The 22483-nt window shown below is 41.0% G+C and overlaps 1 protein-coding gene and 1 long non-coding RNA gene across 3 annotated transcripts in view; both read left to right on the top strand.

Annotated features, from left to right (window-relative positions):
• Positions 1-13375: 13375 nt before the first annotated feature.
• LOC127929193 (uncharacterized) lies at positions 13376-14867 on the top strand. 2 transcript variants are annotated; one of them, XR_008133777.1, is made up of 3 exons: positions 13376-13640; positions 13740-13831; positions 14742-14867. It is a non-coding gene; the product is annotated as an uncharacterized LOC127929193 (long non-coding RNA). The 2 variants fall into 2 exon arrangements; XR_008133776.1 differs by having other exon boundaries at positions 14711-14836.
• Positions 14868-17462: 2595 nt separating this feature from the next.
• LOC118376755 (collagen alpha-1(XIX) chain) overlaps positions 17463-22483 on the top strand; it is a gene marked incomplete at its 3' end in the record, with an annotated part of 68826 nt that continues 63805 nt past the window's right edge. The window contains exons 1-4 of the mRNA XM_052517035.1: positions 17463-17805; positions 18896-19025; positions 20567-20647; positions 21307-21406. Coding sequence (XP_052372995.1) covers positions 17779-17805; positions 18896-19025; positions 20567-20647; positions 21307-21406 — 338 coding nt within the window. The remainder of the gene's footprint in view (positions 17806-18895; positions 19026-20566; positions 20648-21306; positions 21407-22483) is intronic.

Genomic DNA, 22483 nt, shown 5'->3' with positions numbered 1-22483 from the left:
GATGGCAGTGAATCTATAGATGGCAGTGAATCTATAGATGGCAGTGAATCTATAGATGGCAGTGAATCTGTTGATGGCAGTGAATCTATAGATGGCAGTGAATCTATAGATGGCAGTGAATCTATAGATGGCAGTGAATCTATAGATGGCAGTGAATCTGTTGATGGCAGTGAATCTATAGATGGCAGTGAATCTATAGATGGCAGTGAATCTATAGATGGCAGTGAATCTGTAGATGGCAGTGAATCTGTAGATGGCAGTGAATCTGTAGATGGCAGTGAATCTGTTGATGGCAGTGAATCTGTTGATGGCAGTGAATCTTTGATGGCAGTGAATCTGTTGATGGCAGTGAATCTGTAGATGGCAGTGAATCTATAGATGGCAGTGAATCTGTTGATGGCAGTGAATCTGTTGATGGCAGTGAATCTGTAGATGGCAGTGAATCTATAGATGGCAGTGAATCTGTAGATGGCAGTGAATCTATAGATGGCAGTGAATCTATAGATGGCAGTGAATCTGTAGATGACAGTGAATCTGTAGATGGCAGTGAATCTATAGATGGCAGTGAATCTATCTGTTGATGGCAGTGAATCTGTTGATGGCAGTGAATCTGTAGATGGCAGTGAATCTGTAGATGGCAGTGAATCTATAGATGGCAGTGAATCTATAGATGGCAGTGAATCTGTAGATGGCAGTGAATCTGTAGATGGCAGTGAATCTGTAGATGGCAGTGAATCTATAGATGGCAGTGAATCTGTTGATGGCAGTGAATCTGTAGATGGCAGTGAATCTATAGATGGCAGTGAATCTGTAGATGGCAGTGAATCTATAGATGGCAGTGAATCTATAGATGGCAGTGAATCTGTTGATGGCAGTGAATCTGTAGATGGCAGTGAATCTGTAGATGGCAGTGAATCTATAGATGGCAGTGAATCTATAGATGGCAGTGAATCTGTTGATGGCAGTGAATCTATAGATGGCAGTGAATCTGTAGATGGCAGTGAATCTGTAGATGGCAGTGAATCTATAGATGGCAGTGAATCTATAGATGGCAGTGAATCTGTTGATGGCAGTGAATCTTTGATGGCAGTGAATCTGTAGATGGCAGTGAATCTGTAGATGGCAGTGAATCTATAGATGGCAGTGAATCTATAGATGGCAGTGAATCTGTTGATGGCAGTGAATCTATAGATGGCAGTGAATCTATAGATGGCAGTGAATCTATAGATGGCAGTGAATCTTTGATGGCAGTGAATCTGTAGATGGCAGTGAATCTATAGATGGCAGTGAATCTTTGATGGCAGTGAATCTGTAGATGGCAGTGAATCTATAGATGGCAGTGAATCTGTTGATGGCAGTGAATCTGTAGATGGCAGTGAATCTATAGATGGCAGTGAATCTATAGATGGCAGTGAATCTATAGATGGCAGTGAATCTGTTGATGGCAGTGAATCTATAGATGGCAGTGAATCTATAGATGGCAGTGAATCTATAGATGGCAGTGAATCTATAGATGGCAGTGAATCTGTTGATGGCAGTGAATCTATAGATGGCAGTGAATCTATAGATGGCAGTGAATCTATAGATGGCAGTGAATCTTTGATGGCAGTGAATCTGTAGATGGCAGTGAATCTATAGATGGCAGTGAATCTGTTGATGGCAGTGAATCTGTAGATGGCAGTGAATCTATAGATGGCAGTGAATCTATAGATGGCAGTGAATCTATAGATGGCAGTGAATCTATAGATGGCAGTGAATCTATAGATGGCAGTGAATCTATAGATGGCAGTGAATCTATAGATGGCAGTGAATCTATAGATGGCAGTGAATCTGTTGATGGCAGTGAATCTATAGATGGCAGTGAATCTATAGATGGCAGTGAATCTTTGATGGCAGTGAATCTGTAGATGGCAGTGAATCTGTTGATGGCAGTGAGTCTTTGATGGCAGTGAATCTATAGATGGCAGTGAATCTGTAGATGGCAGTGAATCTATAGATGGCAGTGAATCTGTTGATGGCAGTGAATCTATAGATGGCAGTGAATCTATAGATGGCAGTGAATCTTTGATGGCAGTGAATCTGTAGATGGCAGTGAATCTGTTGATGGCAGTGAGTCTTTGATGGCAGTGAATCTATAGATGGCAGTGAATCTGTAGATGGCAGTGAATCTATAGATGGCAGTGAATCTGTTGATGGCAGTGAGTCTTTGATGGCAGTGAATCTATAGATGGCAGTGAATCTGTAGATGGCAGTGAGTCTTTGATGGCAGTGAATCTGTAGATGGCAGTGAATCTATAGATGGCAGTGAATCTGTAGATGGCAGTGAATCTATAGATGGCAGTGAATCTGTAGATGGCAGTGAATCTGTAGATGGCAGTGAATCTATAGATGGCAGAGAATCTGTAGATGGCAGTGAATCTGTTGATGGCAGTGAGTCTTTGATGGCAGTGAATCTATAGATGGCAGTGAATCTGTAGATGGCAGTGAATCTATAGATGGCAGTGAATCTGTTGATGGCAGTGAGTCTTTGATGGCAGTGAATCTATAGATGGCAGTGAATCTGTAGATGGCAGTGAGTCTTTGATGGCAGTGAATCTGTAGATGGCAGTGAATCTATAGATGGCAGTGAATCTATAGATGGCAGTGAATCTGTTGATGGCAGTGAATCTTTGATGGCAGGGAATCGCTAACCTTGGCTTTATAACTGTTCAAACAACACACTCTCGGTGACAGTGTGCACCCTTTCAGTTTGTTTGCAAACTCATAGGGCGGCAGGGTAGCCTAGTGGTTAGAGCGTTGGACTAGTAACCGGAAGGTTCAAACCCCCGAGCTGACAAGGTACAAATCTGTCGTTCTGCCCCTGAACAGGCAGTTAACCCACTGTTCCTAGGCCGTCATTGAAAATAAGAATTTGTTCTTAACTGACTTGCCTTGTTAAATAAAGGTAAAATAAAAAATAAAAAATAGAGGTACTAGAAGAAGAAAATTGAATACTTCAAAATGGAGGGGCCTCAATGGCGCTGGCCATGCTCTCACAGACGCCATAATGGGACAGATACAATGAGGCGATGTCTATCTAAATGTATGGCCTAGGGCCCTTATGATGTCAAATTTGTCATCTCCAGCATTACTCCTACATCAACATATGTGAAAATGGCGCATTTCTATTGTTTGTACTAATAAAGATATGTTTCCAATGATATCATCAACCAATTAGTAGGCAATTAGTAGGCCATGCCGTCTCACAACTGGTCAAAATTACATGATTCACACCGATGATGTCATTGGAAACACTTATCTTCATCTATCTTGTTTACTACAAATCCTAGAAACATGCCATTTTAACATATGTAGATGTTGGGGTGGTGCTGGAGATTCATATGATGTTGAAAAATGTTGTAGTATCCCTTCAAAAACATGCCACTTCCATACAGCTATGACCAGAAGTGTTTTTTTTGTAGCAGGTGAGGATAATTAGGTTAAGGTTAGGAAAAGGGTTTGAGTCAGCGAAAATGTTTTCCTAATCTGCTACGCAAAGTAACTTCCGGTCATAGCTGTATCGAAGTGCCTGTTTCTAGAAAATCCCATGGCCTATTTGAAGCCACCATGCCTCCATCTTGGCACTCTGCCACCATTCTAAAAAAATATTGGAATCTATAAAGATGCATTTATTAATGTCTACATTTGTTTTTGACACATTTAGTCTATTTACAAAAGCTTTAAAACATGCTTTTGAATTAAATTATGGGAGCTAAACATTTTTTTTTTTAAATGTCCCCCACTACAACAAAACAATACTTAAATACATGTAATTTTGTTTTTGAAACATTTAACTGAAATACTGTAGAATTCCATTAATTCTTATAGAGGACTGCTTATCGAGTTCTAATATGGCTGGTGGTTTCAAAGCCTCTCATTGGCTAATATATAGCATCAGCAATTCAGGGATTATACAGGAAACATCATTGGACTGAATGTACCGACTCCGCATGTTTCTCTCTTGCTCATTAAGAAACATTTGATTTCAGTCTTTGGGGTTGTGGTTTGATGTGGCAGTTATTGATGTGTGTCCCCCATGAGACACCACAGGAACAAAGCCAGTGTCACTTCCTCAATGTAGTCAGAATGAATTTAAGATAACACAAGAAATCTGTAATTACTTTTGAAGTTTTTGCTGAGGAGGTTTTAGTTGTATATGTACAGTAGCTAAGGTGTTTGGTGCACTATTTCTCAAGTTAAACATTGTGTGGTATGTTGTCTTGTGTAAAAACAGCTTGATCCGCTGCTGTGTTGGGTGGGTTTATCTCACTGTCTGTGTGTTCTGCGTAAGATTGGATAGATCGCAACTGTGTATCCTATACTAGTAATCAAGTGAGCATTGTTGAAATCAAAAACCCAACCCTCAAGTCATGACGAACTCACTTACACAACTCAGTTTTGAACGAGACTGACTTTATAACTAAAATTATACTATTTACACTCCCTTTTTTGGACACTAGAATAAATGTTTGAGTAATATCGATGCCACACAGGCATTTTCTATCAGAGAAGTTGTATATTGCCTTCAGTTGTGTGATAATTCAGATTGATAAAAGTCTGAGATCACTCCTGCTAAATGACAGTTAATCATTCCGGTCATATCCTCCATGCTGCTAAAAGACACTAAAATGTCAGCTCTCCTCTTTTACATTATCTCCTCGAGAAATTCTATTAACTTACACTTTTCACATAAGTAATTATGCTCATTAAATCAAATTGCATTCGTTTTTATTCGTATTGTAAGCCCAGACTTGGCGCGTACGGAGAAACGGAGAAAAGTAATTAGAAGGATGAGAGTGACTGAATGGGGATGTCTGCTGCATGTCAATGGAAATGTACAACATTATTGATGTTCGTTAGTTACTTTTTAAACTTTGCAGTCTGTGAAAGAAGCAGGTGGACATTTAAAGTAACAGTTGCATGGCAAATTATCTCTTCTTACTCCTAAAGCTGCACCTGTTATCCACCCTTCGCTGGCTTGAAAGGAAATTACTGGTGGTATATGAAATATGGTGGAAACTCATGCTCACCCATGTCTCCACTAATCCAACGCTTTTAGATTTGTTGGGAAGTAGTGAACATGTGCACAGTTGTGAGGAAGGAGAGATGATTGAGACGGAGCCCTTCACTGCTGGGTTACAGAACAGCTGTGGTACCTGTTTATTTATTTTACTGAAAAGGAATCCAATTATCCAATTACATTTGACTTTACTATACCATTTATGTTTTAGCACCTTTCTTCCTGTGAGTGTCGGCTATCTAGAACCTAAAATGGTTATTTGTCTCTCCCCATAGGAGAGACCTTTGAAGAACCCTTTTTGGTTCCAGGTAGAACCCTTCTCGATTTCATGTAAAACACTTTTCACATAGGGTTCTACATGGGACCCAAAAGAGTTCTACCTGGAACCAAAAAGGGTTCTATAATTTGGAGACAGCCAAATAGCCATTTTGGAACCCTCTTTTCTAAGAGTATAGACCTGAATGGAATTGGTAAACAAGCAGTCAAAATTGAGAGGACAAGTGAAATAGACTGGAAATTGGAGACGGCATGTGGTGGCCCTCTTGAATAATGCACAGCCCACTTTTCTTCATACATTTCATATTTGATGAGCTTGTTGAAGTTGGACACTGCTGCATAGCTGCATCCCAGCTGGAAAGTTCCAGGAAAACAAGACGTTGTTAATTGTCATAGGATGTCTAACCCAGACAAAACATGTACAGTTCATTGAGGTGAATGTAACTGCTAACTGTCAAATCAAATATGAACCCTTTTGGAGACCGTTTCATTCAGAATCAGGTTCAATGAGAGTTAAGAGTGAGTCATACAATCAGTGATTCACAACACGCTCTGCCTAAATTACTTCCAATCTTTTAGCAGTCGTATCGGTTTATTGACAGGGTTTTTCACCTGTGTTATTATTAGTGTCTTGTCCACGCTGCCTAATGCTACAGAAACAGGAGACAGGCTCCTGCCCTGCGGTCCATTCCGGCTCAGTACCATTAGTTCTAATGCTACAGAAACAGGAGACAGGCTCCTGCCCTGCGGTCCATTCCGGCTCAGTACCATTAGTTCTAATGCTACAGAAACAGGAGACAGGCTCCTGCCCTGCGGTCCATTCCGGCTCAGTACCATTAGTTCTAATGCTACAGAAACAGGAGACAGGCTCCTGCCCTGCGGTCCATTCCGGCTCAGTACCATTAGTTCTAATGCTACAGAAACAGGAGACAGGCTCCTGCCCTGCGGTCCATTCCGGCTCAGTACCATTAGTTCTAATGCTACAGAAACAGGAGACAGGCTCCTGCCCTGCGGTCCATTCCGGCTCAGTACCATTAGTTCTAATGCTACAGAAACAGGAGACAGGCTCCTGCCCTGCGGTCCATTCCGGCTCAGTACCATTAGTTCTAATGCTACAGAAACAGGAGACAGGCTCCTGCCCTGCGGTCCATTCCGGCTCAGTACCATTAGTTCTAATGCTACAGAAACAGGAGACAGGCTCCTGCCCTGCGGTCCATTCCGGCTCAGTACCATTAGTACTAATGCTACAGAAACAGGAGACAGGCTCCTGCCCTGCGGTCCATTCCGGCTCAGTACCATTAGTTCTTGGGAAGACAGATGAACAGCACAGAGACACATGTTGTTTTTAATGTCAGTCACGCTGTGCTTTGCTCTTTGTATCATCTTACCTAACTGAAAGCCATCTTGAACATCGTTCCAACAGTTTCTATAGAGATCAGCCACCCCCAGTGCTCCGTGGGAAAACGATCATGATGGAGAGATACAAGATCTGATAATGACTTCTGACACATTAAACTAAATGAGTGTCGGTTGCTAGCTACACTAGGGGTCAAATGCTAGATGAGGTTACAACGTTAGAGCACTGATTTGATTCAAAGCTGTAAGTGATAGACAGACATTTTCCCACAGACATTTTCTGTGTTAGATTTAAATTGTCACCCTGAAGAAGGCACAGTGACGCCGAAACGTTGGTGATTTACCCATTACAGTGCCTTGCAAAAGTATTCACCCCGCTTGGCGTTTTTCCTATTTTGTTGCATTACAACCTGTAATTTAAATGGATTTTTATTTGGATTTCATGTAATGGACATACACAAAATAGTCCAAATTGGTGAAGTGAAATGAAATGCATATGTATTCACCCGCTATGCTATGAAGCCCCTAGATAAGATCTGGTGCAACCAATTACCTTCAGAAGTCACATAATTAGATAAATTAAGTCCACCTGTGTGCAATCTAAGTGGCACATGATCTGTCACATGATCTCAGTATATATACACCTGTTCTGAGTCTGCAACACCACTAAGCAAGAGGCACCACCAAGCAAGTGACACCATGAAGACCAAGGAGTGTGCCAAACAGGTCAGGGACAAAGTTGTGGAGAAGTACAGATCAGGGTTGGGTTATAAAAAAAATATCAGAAACTTTTAACATCCCATAGAGCACCATTAAATCCATTCTAAAAAATGGAAAGAATACGGCACCACAACAAACCTGCCAAGAGAGGGCCGACCACCAAAACTCACGGACCAGGCAAGGAGGGCATTAATCAGAGAGGCAACAAAGAGACCAAAGATAACCCTGAAGGAGCTGCAAAGCTCCACAGCGGAGATTGGAGTATTTGTTCATAGGCCCACTTTAAGCCATACACTCCACAGAGCTGGACTTTACGGAAGAATGGCCATTAAAACGCCATTGCTTAAAGAAAAAAACTTGCAAACACATGGTGTTCACCAAAAGGCATGTGGTAGACTCCCCAAACATATGAAAGAAGGTACTCTGGTCAGATGAGACTAAAACTGAGCTTTTTGGCCATCAAGGAAAACGCTATGTCTGGTACAAGCCCAACACCTCTCGTCACCCCGAGAATACAATCCCCAAAGTGAAGCATGGTGGTGGCAGCATCATGCTGTGGGGATGTTTTTCATCGGCAGGGACTGGGAAACTGTTCAGAATTGAAGGAATGATGGATGGCGCTAAATCCAGGGAAATTCTTGAGGGAAACCCGTTTGTCTTCCAGAGATTTGAGACTGGGACGGAGGTTCACCTTCCAGCAGGACAATAACCCTAAGCATACTGCTAATGCAACACTTGAGTGGTTTAAGGGGAAACATTTAAATGTCTTGGAATGGCCTAGTCAAAGCCCAGACCTCAACCCAATTGAGAATCTGTGGTATGACTTAAAGATTGCTGTACACCAGCAGTAACCCATCCAGCTTGAAGGAGCTGTAGCAGTTTGCCTTGAAGAATGGCCCCCAAAAAATCAATTTTTTTGTCTCATTTGTTTGTTTCACAATAAAAATATTCATCAAAGTGGTAGGCGTGTTGTGTAAATCAAATGGTACAAACCCCCAAAAATCTATTTTAATTCCAGGTTGTAAGGCAACAAAATATGAAAAATGCCAAGGGGGTGAATACTTTCGCGAGGCACTGTAGATTTTTCTAGTTTATTCACTGTTAGTCAGCACCTCTACATAAAATGATTTTCTCTGGGTGTGCGCCAGCTCATGTTTTTCATTAGATTTAAATTGTTCTCCATGATACGTCACGATTTGATTCTTATCAGGTGAAACCCAATGAGTTAATAAAACCCAATGAGGGGATTGCCCTCTGACCTGGACTACAACATTAGACTGATATAAGGTAAGGAAACAACCATGTCAATGAGTTAATGAAACCCAATGAGGGGATTGCCCTCTGACCTGGACTACAACATTAGACTGATATAAGGTAAGGAAACAACCATGTCAATGAGTTAATGAAACCCAATGAGGGGATTGCCCTCTGACCTGGACTACAACATTAGACTGATATAAGGTAAGGAAACTAACATGTCAATGAGTTAATAAAACCCAATGAGGGGATTGCCCTCTGACCTGGACTACAACATTAGACTGATATAAGGTAAGGAAACTAACATGTCTATGAGTTAATGAAACCCAATGAGGGGATTGCCCTCTGTCCTGGACTACAACATTAGACTGATATAAGGTAAGGAAACAACCATGTCAATGAGTTAATGAAACCCAATGAGGGGATTGCCCTCTGACCTGGACTACAACATTAGACTGATATAAGGTAAGGAAACTAACATGTCTATGAGTTAATGAAACCCAATGAGGGGATTGCCCTCTGACCTGGACTACAACATTAGACTGATATAAGGTAAGGAAACAACCATGTCAATGAGTTAATGAAACCCAATGAGGGGATTGCCCTCTGACCTGGACTACAACATTAGACTGATATAAGGTAAGGAAACAACCATGCCAATGAGTTAATGAAACCCAATGAGGGGATTGCCCTCTGACCTGGACTACAACATTAGACTGATATAAGGTAAGGAAACTAACATGTCAATGAGTTAATGAAACCCAATGAGGGGATTGCCCTCTGACCTGGACTACAACATTAGACTGATATAAGGTAAGGAAACAACCATGTCAATGAGTTAATGAAACCCAATGAGGGGATTGCCCTCTGACCTGGACTACAACATTAGACTGATATAAGGTAAGGAAACAACCATGTCAATGAGTTAATGAAACCCAATGAGGGGATTGCCCTCTGACCTGGACTACAACATTAGACTGATATAAGGTAAGGAAACAACCATGTCAATGAGTTAATGAAACCCAATGAGGGGATTGCCCTCTGACCTGGACTACAACATTAGACTGATATAAGGTAAGGAAACTAACATGTCAATGAGTTAATGAAACCCAATGAGGGGATTGCCCTCTGACCTGGACTACAACATTAGACTGATATAAGGTAAGGAAACAACCATGTCAATGAGTTAATAAAACCCAATGAGGGGATTGCCCTCTGACCTGGACTACAACATTAGACTGATATAAGGTAAGGAAACTAACATGTCTATGAGTTAATGAAACCCAATGAGGGGATTGCCCTCTGTCCTGGACTACAACATTAGACTGATATAAGGTAAGGAAACAACCATGTCAATGAGTTAATGAAACCCAATGAGGGGATTGCCCTCTGACCTGGACTACAACATTAGACTGATATAAGGTAAGGAAACTAACATGTCTATGAGTTAATGAAACCCAATGAGGGGATTGCCCTCTGACCTGGACTACAACATTAGACTGATATAAGGTAAGGAAACAACCATGTCAATGAGTTAATGAAACCCAATGAGGGGATTGCCCTCTGACCTGGACTACAACATTAGACTGATATAAGGTAAGGAAACAACCATGCCAATGAGTTAATGAAACCCAATGAGGGGATTGCCCTCTGACCTGGACTACAACATTAGACTGATATAAGGTAAGGAAACTAACATGTCAATGAGTTAATGAAACCCAATGAGGGATTGCCCTCTGACCTGGACTACAACATTAGACTGATATAAGGTAAGGAAACAACCATGTCAATGAGTTAATGAAACCCAATGAGGGGATTGCCCTCTGACCTGGACTACAACATTAGACTGATATAAGGTAAGGAAACAACCATGTCAATGAGTTAATGAAACCCAATGAGGGGATTGCCCTCTGACCTGGACTACAACATTAGACTGATATAAGGTAAGGAAACAACCATGTCAATGAGTTAATGAAACCCAATGAGGGGATTGCCCTCTGACCTGGACTACAACATTAGACTGATATAAGGTAAGGAAACTAACATGTCAATGAGTTAATGAAACCCAATGAGGGGATTGCCCTCTGACCTGGACTACAACATTAGACTGATATAAGGTAAGGAAACAACCATGTCAATGAGTTAATGAAACCCAATGAGGGGATTGCCCTCTGACCTGGACTACAACATTAGACTGATATAAGGTAAGGAAACAACCATGTCAATGAGTTAATGAAACCCAATGAGGGGATTGCCCTCTGACCTGGACTACAACATTAGACTGATATAAGGTAAGGAAACAACCATGTCAATGAGTTAATGAAACCCAATGAGGGGATTGCCCTCTGACCTGGACTACAACATTAGACTGATATAAGGTAAGGAAACTAACATGTCTATGAGTTAATGAAACCCAATGAGGGGATTGCCCTCTGTCCTGGACTACAACATTAGACTGATATAAGGTAAGGAAACAAACATGCCAATGAGTTAATGAAACCCAATGAGGGGATTGCCCTCTGACCTGGACTACAACATTAGACTGATATAAGGTAAGGAAACTAACATGTCAATGAGTTAATGAAACCCAATGAGGGGATTGCCCTCTGACCTGGACTACAACATTAGACTGATATAAGGTAAGGAAACTAACATGTCAATGAGTTAATGAAACCCAATGAGGGGATTGCCCTCTGACCTGGACTACAACATTAGACTGATATAAGGTAAGGAAACTAACATGTCAATGAGTTAATGAAACCCAATGAGGGGATTGCCTTCTGACCTGGACTACAACATTAGACTGATATAAGGTAAGGAAACAACCATGTCAATGAGTTAATGAAACCCAATGAGGGGATTGCCCTCTGACCTGGACTACAACATTAGACTGATATAAGGTAAGGAAACTAACATGTCAATGAGTTAATGAAACCCAATGAGGGGATTGCCCTCTGACCTGGACTACAACATTAGACTGATATAAGGTAAGGAAACAACCATGTCAATGAGTTAATAAAACCCAATGAGGGGATTGCCCTCTGACCTGGACTACAACATTAGACTGATATAAGGTAAGGAAACTAACATGTCAATGAGTTAATGAAACCCAATGAGGGGATTGCCCTCTGACCTGGACTACAACATTAGACTGATATAAGGTAAGGAAACTAACATGTCAATGAGTTAATGAAACCCAATGAGGGGATTGCCCTCTGACCTGGACTACAACATTAGACTGATATAAGGTAAGGAAACTAACATGTCAATGAGTTAATGAAACCCAATGAGGGGATTGCCCTCTGACCTGGACTACAACATTAGACTGATATAAGGTAAGGAAACTAACATGTCTATGAGTTAATGAAACCCAATGAGGGGATTGCCCTCTGACCTGGACTACAACATTAGACTGATATAAGGTAAGGAAACAACCATGTCAATGAGTTAATAAAACCCAATGAGGGGATTGCCCTCTGTCCTGGACTACAACATTAGACTGATATAAGGTAAGGAAACAACCATGTCAATGAGTTAATGAAACCCAATGAGGGGATTGCCCTCTGACCTGGACTACAACATTAGACTGATATAAGGTAAGGAAACAACCATGTCAATGAGTTAATGAAACCCAATGAGGGGATTGCCCTCTGACCTGGACTACAACATTAGACTGATATAAGGTAAGGAAACAACCATGTCAATGAGTTAATGAAACCCAATGAGGGGATTGCCCTCTGACCTGGACTACAACATTAGACTGATATAAGGTAAGGAAACAACCATGTCAATGAGTTAATGAAACCCAATGAGGGGATTGCCCTCTGACCTGGACTACAACATTAGACTGATATAAGGTAAGGAAACTAACATGTCAATGAGTTAATAAAACCCAATGAGGGGATTGCCCTCTGACCTGGACTACAACATTAGACTGATATAAGGTAAGGAAACTAACATGTCTATGAGTTAATGAAACCCAATGAGGGGATTGCCCTCTGACCTGGACTACAACATTAGACTGATATAAGGTAAGGAAACAACCATGTCAATGAGTTAATAAAACCCAATGAGGGGATTGCCCTCTGACCTGGACTACAACATTAGACTGATATAAGGTAAGGAAACTAACATGTCTATGAGTGTCACGTAGAGTAGGCCAGAAGGCTAAACTGGATAACCTAACCTCTATCAAAATAAAAAGATGGCGGAACCGCAAAAGTTCTTCTGTGCAAAGGTGTTTATTTACAAGTGAATTCCAGAACAAGAAACAACAGTACTGCCATCAACGTCTACCTTATGGGACAGCTTAAAAACAATGCTGCCCCATCCACAGCTCAATCCAAAATGCCCTCCTATGACTGAAAGAGAGGCTCCTTTTGTAGGGCTAGCCCCTCCCCTCAGAACAATTAACCCTAATTAATTAATCAATTAACAATACAAACCTACATTTTCCATGAACTAAACATACTAAAGGATATACATTGCAACACGGTTTTAAACAATATCACAACATAACATTTACAACATTACATCACTACTGACAATATCTTTCAATATGCCCATATGCATTAATGAGCCATTTGGGACAGGCACTATAAAGCCAACCCAATTCCCTTAGCTCGGGTCCTTTTCCAGCATACCCGGAAGCTACAGAGATGGAGAGAGAGGAACAGACAAACAAACAATGCGCTCATCCACAACATTGATAAGTATAATAATTATTGTATCTCTCAAATATGAACACTGACAAGTGTGAAATGCATGCACCAAGACAGAAGTTAATTTGTGTGTCGACCCACATTGTTAACTTATCTTATAATGGCGCAGGGAGGAGTGATGAATATGTGTGTGCGTTAAAGAACCAAATGCTGCCCGCGGCCAGTGACGGACTTCTACATCACAATGAGTTAATGAAACCCAATGAGGGGATTGCCCTCTGTCCTGGACTACAACATTAGACTGATATAAGGTAAGGAAACAAACATGTCATTTGTGATTTGAATGAACGATCCCTTTAAAATAGAGGTATTCATAAAGTTATAAATATCCCTTCCTGTGTACATTTTAGGACGTCCCTCAGCCCTGACAGGACAATGTCAACCCTGGTTGTTCATTGTGACTCCTGGAGGACGAACATCAACCTATCAGGATTCTCCTCAAGTAAGGACCATTGTTCCAAATCAGAGGTTAGGTTCAGGAATAAGGAATTGATTAACCACTGTACTGGAGAAACCTGTCACACACACACACACACATTGAATTTAATGTCGTGTTCTACTGCATTGATTAAGCACACTGACGGTATTCTTCATTTGAAGTTGGCTGCATCGAAACAGACAACAGACACAGCCAGTGGACTCTAAGCTATCAAAACATTTCTGGCATCGGGTTTCTTCTTTACTTTATCTTTGTTTCTATGTATTGAGCTTTTATTCAATAAATGTCTGTATGGGCACTCTGCCCCAACAGTAAAATGAATTGATCTTGTTTAGGATTTTTGAGGTTAGGCCATTACCTGTTTCTCTATGCACAATGGCAGGTAGCAGTGACCTCAACATAACTCAGAACTCAACATAATGTCTGCATTTGCATTTCTGAGACATAGTATGCTTTTTACCAAATCATTTTATCACTAAAACCATTTGCTTTGTCACATGCAAGGCCCAGGGCAATACGGGTTGATCTTCCATGTGAGTGACTAAACATTTTACTGGGTTTACAAGCAGACTGTATGATATTTTTAGAATACAGGATTTAATACATCATCCATAGATAAAGATGTTCCTATGCATTTCATATCCAGTTAAAAGGCAGGTGTTGAACATCAGCCTCAAGGCAATAATAACCTGAAAGGCACAATGAGAGCTCATATAGGTACAGTGTACAGTACACCAATGCTTATAGGCAGGTGGACCACCACACAATGCAGCCATGCTAATGTGTTTGCTTAGAAAACACCTATTTTCAGGCCTCTTTGCAGTATAAAGCTAATCATACACATGTCCCATATCCATTCCTACTGATTGGATGATGTCCCAGATCCATGCCTACTGATTGGATGATGTCCCAGATCCATGCCTACTGATTGGATGATGTCCCAGATCCATGCCTACTGATTGGATGATGTCCCAGATCCATGCCTACTGATTGGATGATGTCCCAGATCCATGCCTACTGATTGGATGATGTCCCAGATCCATGCCTACTGATTGGTTTTATGTCCCAGATCCATGCCTACTGATTGGATGATGTCCCAGATCCATGCCTACTGACTGGATGATGTCCCAGATCCATGCCGACTGATTGGATGATGTCCTGTCCCAGATCCATGCCTACTGATACAACAACACATAATTACACATGGAATAAACAAACATACAGTCAATATTACAGTAGAAAAAAAGTTAAACAAAAAGTATATATGCAGTGAGTAGAAATGATGTAGGATAAGGGAGTTAAGGGAATAAATAGGCCATGGTGGTGAAGTAATTACAATATAGCAATTAAACACTGGAATGGGAGATGTGCAGAAGATGAATGTGAAAGTAGAGATACTGGGGTGCAAAGGAGCAAGATAAATAAACAAATACAGTATGGGGATGAGGTAGTTGAATGGTCTGTTTACAGATTGGCTATGTACAGGTGCAGAATAGAACAAAATAGAATGGAAGAGAACCGAATAGAACAGAACAGAATAGAACACAATAAAATAGAATAGAATAGAACAGACTAGAATAACATATAAATACTTCATAAATGGCTGCTGGTATGAAGGGAGGTACCAAGGAAGGTAAGGGAGGTAACTAGTGTTTACTTCAATGGCATGACTTATTTGTGTGGAGGTGGAGTTCTTTATCTGTTGCCGAAGTTCGTGAAACTATTTTTACTCTGACCATGTATTACTGTTTAAACATACATATATATATATAGTGTATATGAATATCTCTTTGAATATTTAATATCTTCTTTACCAATAGCTATATGGAGACTGGAGAGAAGGAATAAAATATCCGTTTAGATTTAACAATGTAGTTTTCAGGTATTCCATGTAGTCTTTCCATCATATATTTATCATGCAATTAGCATAATCTCTGTACTCACTCGTTATGTCTTTTACAGAATGTGTTGAAGTTGTATGGGGTCAATGGGGTGCCTGCAGATGAAAAGGTATCACAGGCTTTTCTTCATTCTTAGATCAGTTGTGAATAAACCATGAAGTTACAAACAAGGCTAGATGTCCATTATCACTGTGATGCTGCTGGCCCTCCACTTCAACTCTACTTCACCTTGGGCTCTGACAATATCTCAGAATAAAGACAGGCCTACTTATTATTTTCAAACTACACTGAACAAAAATATAAACACAACATGTAAAGTGTTGTTCCCATGTTTCATGAGCTGAAATAAAAAGATCCCAGAAATGTTCCATTCGCAAAAAAAAGCTTATTTCTCTCTAATTTTGTGCACACATTTGTTTACATTCTGGCTTGTGAGCATTTCTCCTTTTCCAAGATAATCTATCCAACTGACATGTGTGGCATATCAAGAAGCAGATTAAACAGCATAATCATTACACAGGTGCACCTTGTGCTGGAGACAAAAGGCTACTCTAAAATATACAATTTTGTCACATAACACAATGCCACAGACATCTCAAGTTTTGAGGGAGTGTGCAATTGGCGTGCTGACTTCAGGAATGTCCACCAGAGCTGTTGCCAGATAAGTGAATGTTAATTTCTCTACCATGGGCCGCCTCCAACCTAATTTTAGAGAATGAAACTGAGGAGTATTTCTGGCTGTAATAAAGGCTTTTTGTGGGGAAAAACTCATTCTGATTGGCTGGGCCTGGCTCCCCAGTGGGTGAACCTGGCTCCCCAGTGGGTGAACCTGGCTCCCCAGTGGGTGAACCTGGCTCCCCAGTGGGTGAACCTGGCTCCCCAGTAGGTGGGCCTGTGCCCTCCCAGGCCCACCCATGACTGCGCCTCTGCCCAGTTATGTGAAATCCACAGATTAGGCTCTAATAATTTTTTTCAATTGAATGATTTCCTTATATGAACTGTGACTCTGAAAAATCGTTGGTATTGTTGTATGTTGCGTTTATATTTTTGTTCAGCATATATTAAATATATATCTTAAATAACTATTCCTTATGTTCCTTGTGAAAAGATTTTGGATAAACATTTCAAGCACCATAGAGTTCATTCTAACTTGGTGTAAAACTCTACATGAGCCCTTCAGCACCATAGGGCTCATTCTAACTTGGTGGAAAACTCTACATGAGCCCTTCAGCACCATTAGGGTTCATTCTAACTTGGTGTAAAACTCTACATGAGCCCTTCAGCACCATAGGGTTCATTCTAACTTGGTGTAAAACTCTACATGAGCCCTTTAGCCCCATCCTCAAGGAGATTGCAAAACATTCTGTTGTGGCATTTGAGTCTGAGACTAAAATAGACCCCAACTCCTATGGAACTATCTAGCAAAGCCTAGGTACAATTCAAGGTGGTGATCAAACTCACCAAGAAAACCCATAATATTGACTATCAGGCAACATTGAGTTGGAGGTTATAGCTAGCAAAGTACTGTATTTCATCACCAGTTCATGTTCTCGATCAATAAATCAATATTTAATCCATACATTATGAACATTATTGTTGGCAGAGGAAATGTTTGGCTCCAAATTCTAATTTAACACAGTGTGGATGGAAGAAAAATAATGAAAATAATTGAATTACTCATTACATAATTTGAGCACCAGTTTATTTCACATAAATGATGTATACTGTATGTGATGTTCTCAGTCAAACAACAATAATCTCATAACTAAATCAATTATTTTCTCATTCATAAATATTGTTTTCTCATCCAAATTGTGGAGCGTTTCCATTGTAATGCCTCCACCGGTGGCGGACTTGGGGTCCTCCATGCATTCCAGTAGCCTAATGAGAGAGTGGGAGGGTCAGTCAGTCGGTGCGACTAATAAGGACACGAGGATCTAGTAAGAGATCCCATTCTCACTTTTATTTCTTTACAAGTGTACTTTGGAATAGCAACCGACTATTTTTCCAAACATGCGTTCATAAACGTTCATGGATTAATGCGTTTTTATGCTGGAGGAAACTTTCTCACCAATTGTAAGTAGACCGGTTTGGTTTGATATTCATAATTTACAGGTTGAATAATAATGGCTGCTTGAAATCCTCCTCTGTAATGCCATGTATCGATACGAATTTATAAGTAGGGGTCCTTGGTTAGTGCGTCTAGCCTTGTCGTAGTTTGGCACTTTAGTGGTTTTGCGCACAGCTTTAGTTCATGTTCTGGAACTTGTCTGTCTTTACGGGACGGCTTCAGTCACTCGAAATGATGTATGAACATTCCGTTATGTTCGTGTAAATAGGCTATACTGTGTGTAACACTTGTGTAGCATGCAGTTTGTCCATATGCTCGCAAGAACCGTATTAGGCTGCAGTGAACGGAATGAATAATTACGCGTAATTTGGTAAGTATATCTAATGATTGAGGAGCCTTGAATATGTGAAAATATGAATATCGCATAAATGGAATAGACTATCATGGAATGTCTCGTCCGCTAGTTCCAAACAATCTGAGTTGCAGCTGTGGCGCTTTTCAATGTCCGACAGACATTATCACTGGTTTGAATTGTGAGATTGGCACGTTTGAGGAATTTGGCATCTCTCCATCGAAGTTGTATTTTGTCAGTTGGCATAGTGCGCGTGATCTCATCTCACTACGAACGTGATCTGTGTCATACTGACCCGGGACAGTTATGTTCAGGTTCAAATTCATAATTTCGACTAGTTCTACATAGCCGACCCCATTCTATTTGTTTCAGTTTGGTATAGCCTACAAAGTGTGACTCTTCTGTTTAGCCTATTTTCCTGGTGATATGATTGCGCCATAATAACGCAGCAACTCTTGCAGTGGACCTGTCGCACCTTGCTCTCACGCCTTCAGTTGAGGTCTGCAGCGGAGCATTGGTTATTTTCAACTGTGATACGACACACATTACATTTGCAGTACACACTTTTCATTAGGGGGTAGAAAAGGCGCATCTCATTTGACAGTTTTCTGTGTAATAGATTACTAATACTTCACATACTTCATTAATATAATTAATTTCAAAACAAATGTATGGAATTCATTCATATTTTACTGTAAGATGTAGGCGTACTATTTGAATAACTAACTTGTGTTTTATTTTAGGTTTTGAAGGAGTATTTTCTCTTGCATCAGAGAAGACAAGACATGAGTTGCTTGCTAAAATGGGCAGCTTTCCTCTGGATCGCACATACCATTCCCTGCACTGTTGGAATGGCATTGAACGAAAGAATAGGTATGTATCTAACACAGGAGGCTGCTGAGGGGAGGACAGACCATAATAATGGCTGGAATGGAGTGAATGGAATGGCATTGAATGAAAGAATAGGTATGTATCTAACACAGGAGGCTGCTGGGGGGAGGACAGACCATAATAATGGCTGGAATGGAGTGAATGGAATGGTACCAAACACATGGAAACCCTGTGATTGATGAGTTAGATACCATTCCATAACAAAATAACATGTTTTATTGTCACATACACCAGGTAGGTCCGGTGAAATGTGTTGTTTTACAGGGTCTGGCATAGTAATACGGCGCCCTTGGAGTAAATTATGGATCAGTGCCTTGCTCAAGGGCACATCGGCATATTTTTCCCCTTGTCGGCATGGGTATTTGAACTAGTGACTTTCAGTTACTGGCTCAACGCTCTAACCGCTAGGCTACCAATGAGCCACCAACCTACTGTGTCATGTAAGGACACTGTCACCAACACCAAGATGACTTTGATCTCACAGACACCCTCCTTAGGCTTAGTTTACAGTGGGAAGACATTTTGGGAGCTATGTGGTACACACAGTTTTGGAATTTATATTTCATAGCAAGCACTAGGCTAGGCTATGTGGCTGTGCTCAAGATATTGTCTGAAACAGGCAGTATTGTTTACATCCCTTGAAATACATATAGCTAAAAGATAACTACATTACAGGTTGTTGCTACCCGTTTGAGTTGACTTTTGAGTGGTACTAGCATGCCCTTCCAATAACGTTGGGCTAACATTGGTGTTGTCACAGTGGATGATCATGGTCAGATTTTGCCGACAGGAACATGGCAAGTCATTTGTTTGCAGTTTTAGCTACAGTATACGGTCTGGGTCATGTTCAATTGGCACGAAACTGAAGAAAAACGTCACAAAAAGACAAACTGGAAAGTGTTATTATTTGAACTTGTCTAATAAGAAACACCTGTTCGTGTTTTCCATTGCACGACGTTGTGAAACGTTTTGCTCCACAACCCCGTAGCCGTGCCCCAGTCTCCAAGAGGAAACATGGCTCAATAGAAAAAGGGTCAAAGTTGAGCCCTGTTATAGTTATTTCTCTTTCACCACCTCTAATTAACAACACTTCTACATCCCTGTCTGGGCTGTGTGAGGCTGCGGCCCAAATGGCACCCTGTTCCCCATAGGGCACTGGTCAAAAGTAGTGCACTATATAAGGAATAGGGCACCATTGGGGACGCGGAGTGCATCTTAATGAATGGGTGGATAGTGATGACTAACAACCACTGATGTGGTGAGTGACTGAAGTGCCCCTCCACATGAAAAGACACTGGTCACGTCACAGGCTAACTACTATATTGCAGTCCTGCTGTGCACATCAACCAATGGTTATGTGCCAAGTCCTCAATCTCGCTGTCGGACATCAGATCTCAACGTTTTCGTCTTTGATGACTGAAGTGTTGAGAAGGTTTTCTGCACCTGTTTTCTGTCTGCATCTTCATTTTTACTTCCATGAATAGGAACCTTGTATGGCTGATGATGTTATCCCTGTTTTCTAGACAACTCTAGATGTCCTCCATTGAAAGTAGACAAGGACCTGTTTTCCTACAGTTTAAATGGTCCACAGCCAGAATTCACCGGTAAGAATTACAGTGTTATGGTGTACAAGTTCCTCAATTGAAATAAATCCATCTCTCTCTCTCAATGGTTACATACCAAATGGCACCCTATTCCCAATATAGTGCACTAATTTTGAACAGGGCTCATAGGTCTCATAGGGCTCTGGTCAAAAGTAGTGCACTATATTGAGAATATGGTGCCATTTAGGACACACCAATCTGTTTGGCTCTGATCCAAGGGGGTAATAACGTTCATGTCTCAGACGTGTCGTGAAAAACATGAATATGTTCACAGGTTATGTAAACAGAACAGAAATACTCTGTAATTGAGCCTGCGCTAACAGACGTGCACCAATTTGTTTGAGGGAGCACTGATGGTCAAATCTATTGTCTTTGAAGTAATTATGCATAAATGAACTATATTGTACCATAGGAATGGATCAAACTGGACAGGAGTTTGATGTAAAGCTAGAAAGTACAGACTCAATCCATATTGTTGGATCACCGCACTGGAGTTTAAAACAACACCTTGTAACACCTAGTGGCAGTTTGCTGAGCACAGATCATCTCCATAGAAAGTGTTTTTATTCCAGCTCAGGACGAGGCTGAATCTATGTCAGTGAAGCCGACTTCCTGAGTTTAAACCAGCTCTTCTCGTCCTGTTGTCTCTTTTCTTTCAGGTTTTGATCTGACAGAAAAGTTTCTCCTGAGAAAGGGGGCAGTGACAGAGGAGCGGCCATCATTCCGGCTGGGGAGCAGCCCCCTCATCAAGCCAACAGAGTGAGTAGTGCCAGGCTGGGCCAGGGGGATGCTTGGGTGTGACTGGGGGGTAGTTTCATTACTCTGGCCTCACACTTGTTGAGATAATCACAGATCGAATCATTCAGATCTCCCCTCACGGGTGTATCCTTCAAAAACAGTATGCATGACAGCAGTTTTGTTGTTTGCCAAAGCTTGCTAGTATCCATGAAATGGGCGTTATCTCTCTAGTCGCTGAGCGTCAAGTCTGTGTGTTTCCTCTGTTCCCTCTCCTTTCATTGAAACTAACTGCTCACTGATAGCTAGAAGAGGGAGACATCGTACACAGAGTGAGTTGAGATGGGCCTGCTGGGTCAGGGACATCTTGGGTGTGACTAGAGGGTAGTCTGGCCAGGTCTATTTGGGCACTAGTTACTGTACGAGTCTGTCAGTCAGTGTGTGATCATGTTGCTTTGTTTTGGAATTGACTGAAGTCCTGATCCCTCAGGCCATGTGGCTGTGCTCTGTTGGAGTGGTTTCCATTAAGCTCTGGCTTAACAGCATACAGTACAGCACAGGTGTAGGATCTTCATTTGAGCCAGTTTGCTACAGCAGGAGAAGAATCCTGCACCAACAGGAACATCTGAATCATTATATTGTGGATTATAATGAATGGATGCTTTTTTAGGGGTTGATACATTTTTGTGATAAAGAATCAAGTCTGAAATTTCAAAGTGGAAATTTCAAACTTCAGAATCATTTTAAAATATCAAATGCACTACACGTTCTAGTTCTCCTGCAACAGGGTGGTCAAGTTAAGATCCAACATCTGTAGGTTGTGTACTAATGATCAAGCTAATGGCCGCGTAGTGTTCTTTACTTGAGATAATTGGAATTGCCAGTCAGAGTAGAGGCTGTGTGACTGAACACTTTGTTGAAACAGGCTCTGGCTTTAGGAGATATACTATTGAGACACGAGAGTAGGCTTACATGAATGTACTAATGGACTTTTACTACATTAAGTGTACTAGTGGTTAAACTAATGGATGCATTGTGCTTTACTTGAGCTACTGTAAGTCAAAGATAAATATATGTTGGTGGTTTGTATTATGTGAGAAC

This window comes from Oncorhynchus keta, unplaced genomic scaffold (assembly GCF_023373465.1).
Source record: "Oncorhynchus keta strain PuntledgeMale-10-30-2019 unplaced genomic scaffold, Oket_V2 Un_scaffold_5510_pilon_pilon, whole genome shotgun sequence".
NCBI lineage: Eukaryota > Metazoa > Chordata > Actinopteri > Salmoniformes > Salmonidae > Oncorhynchus > Oncorhynchus keta.
This window is presented reverse-complemented; position numbering and strand designations above follow the sequence as displayed.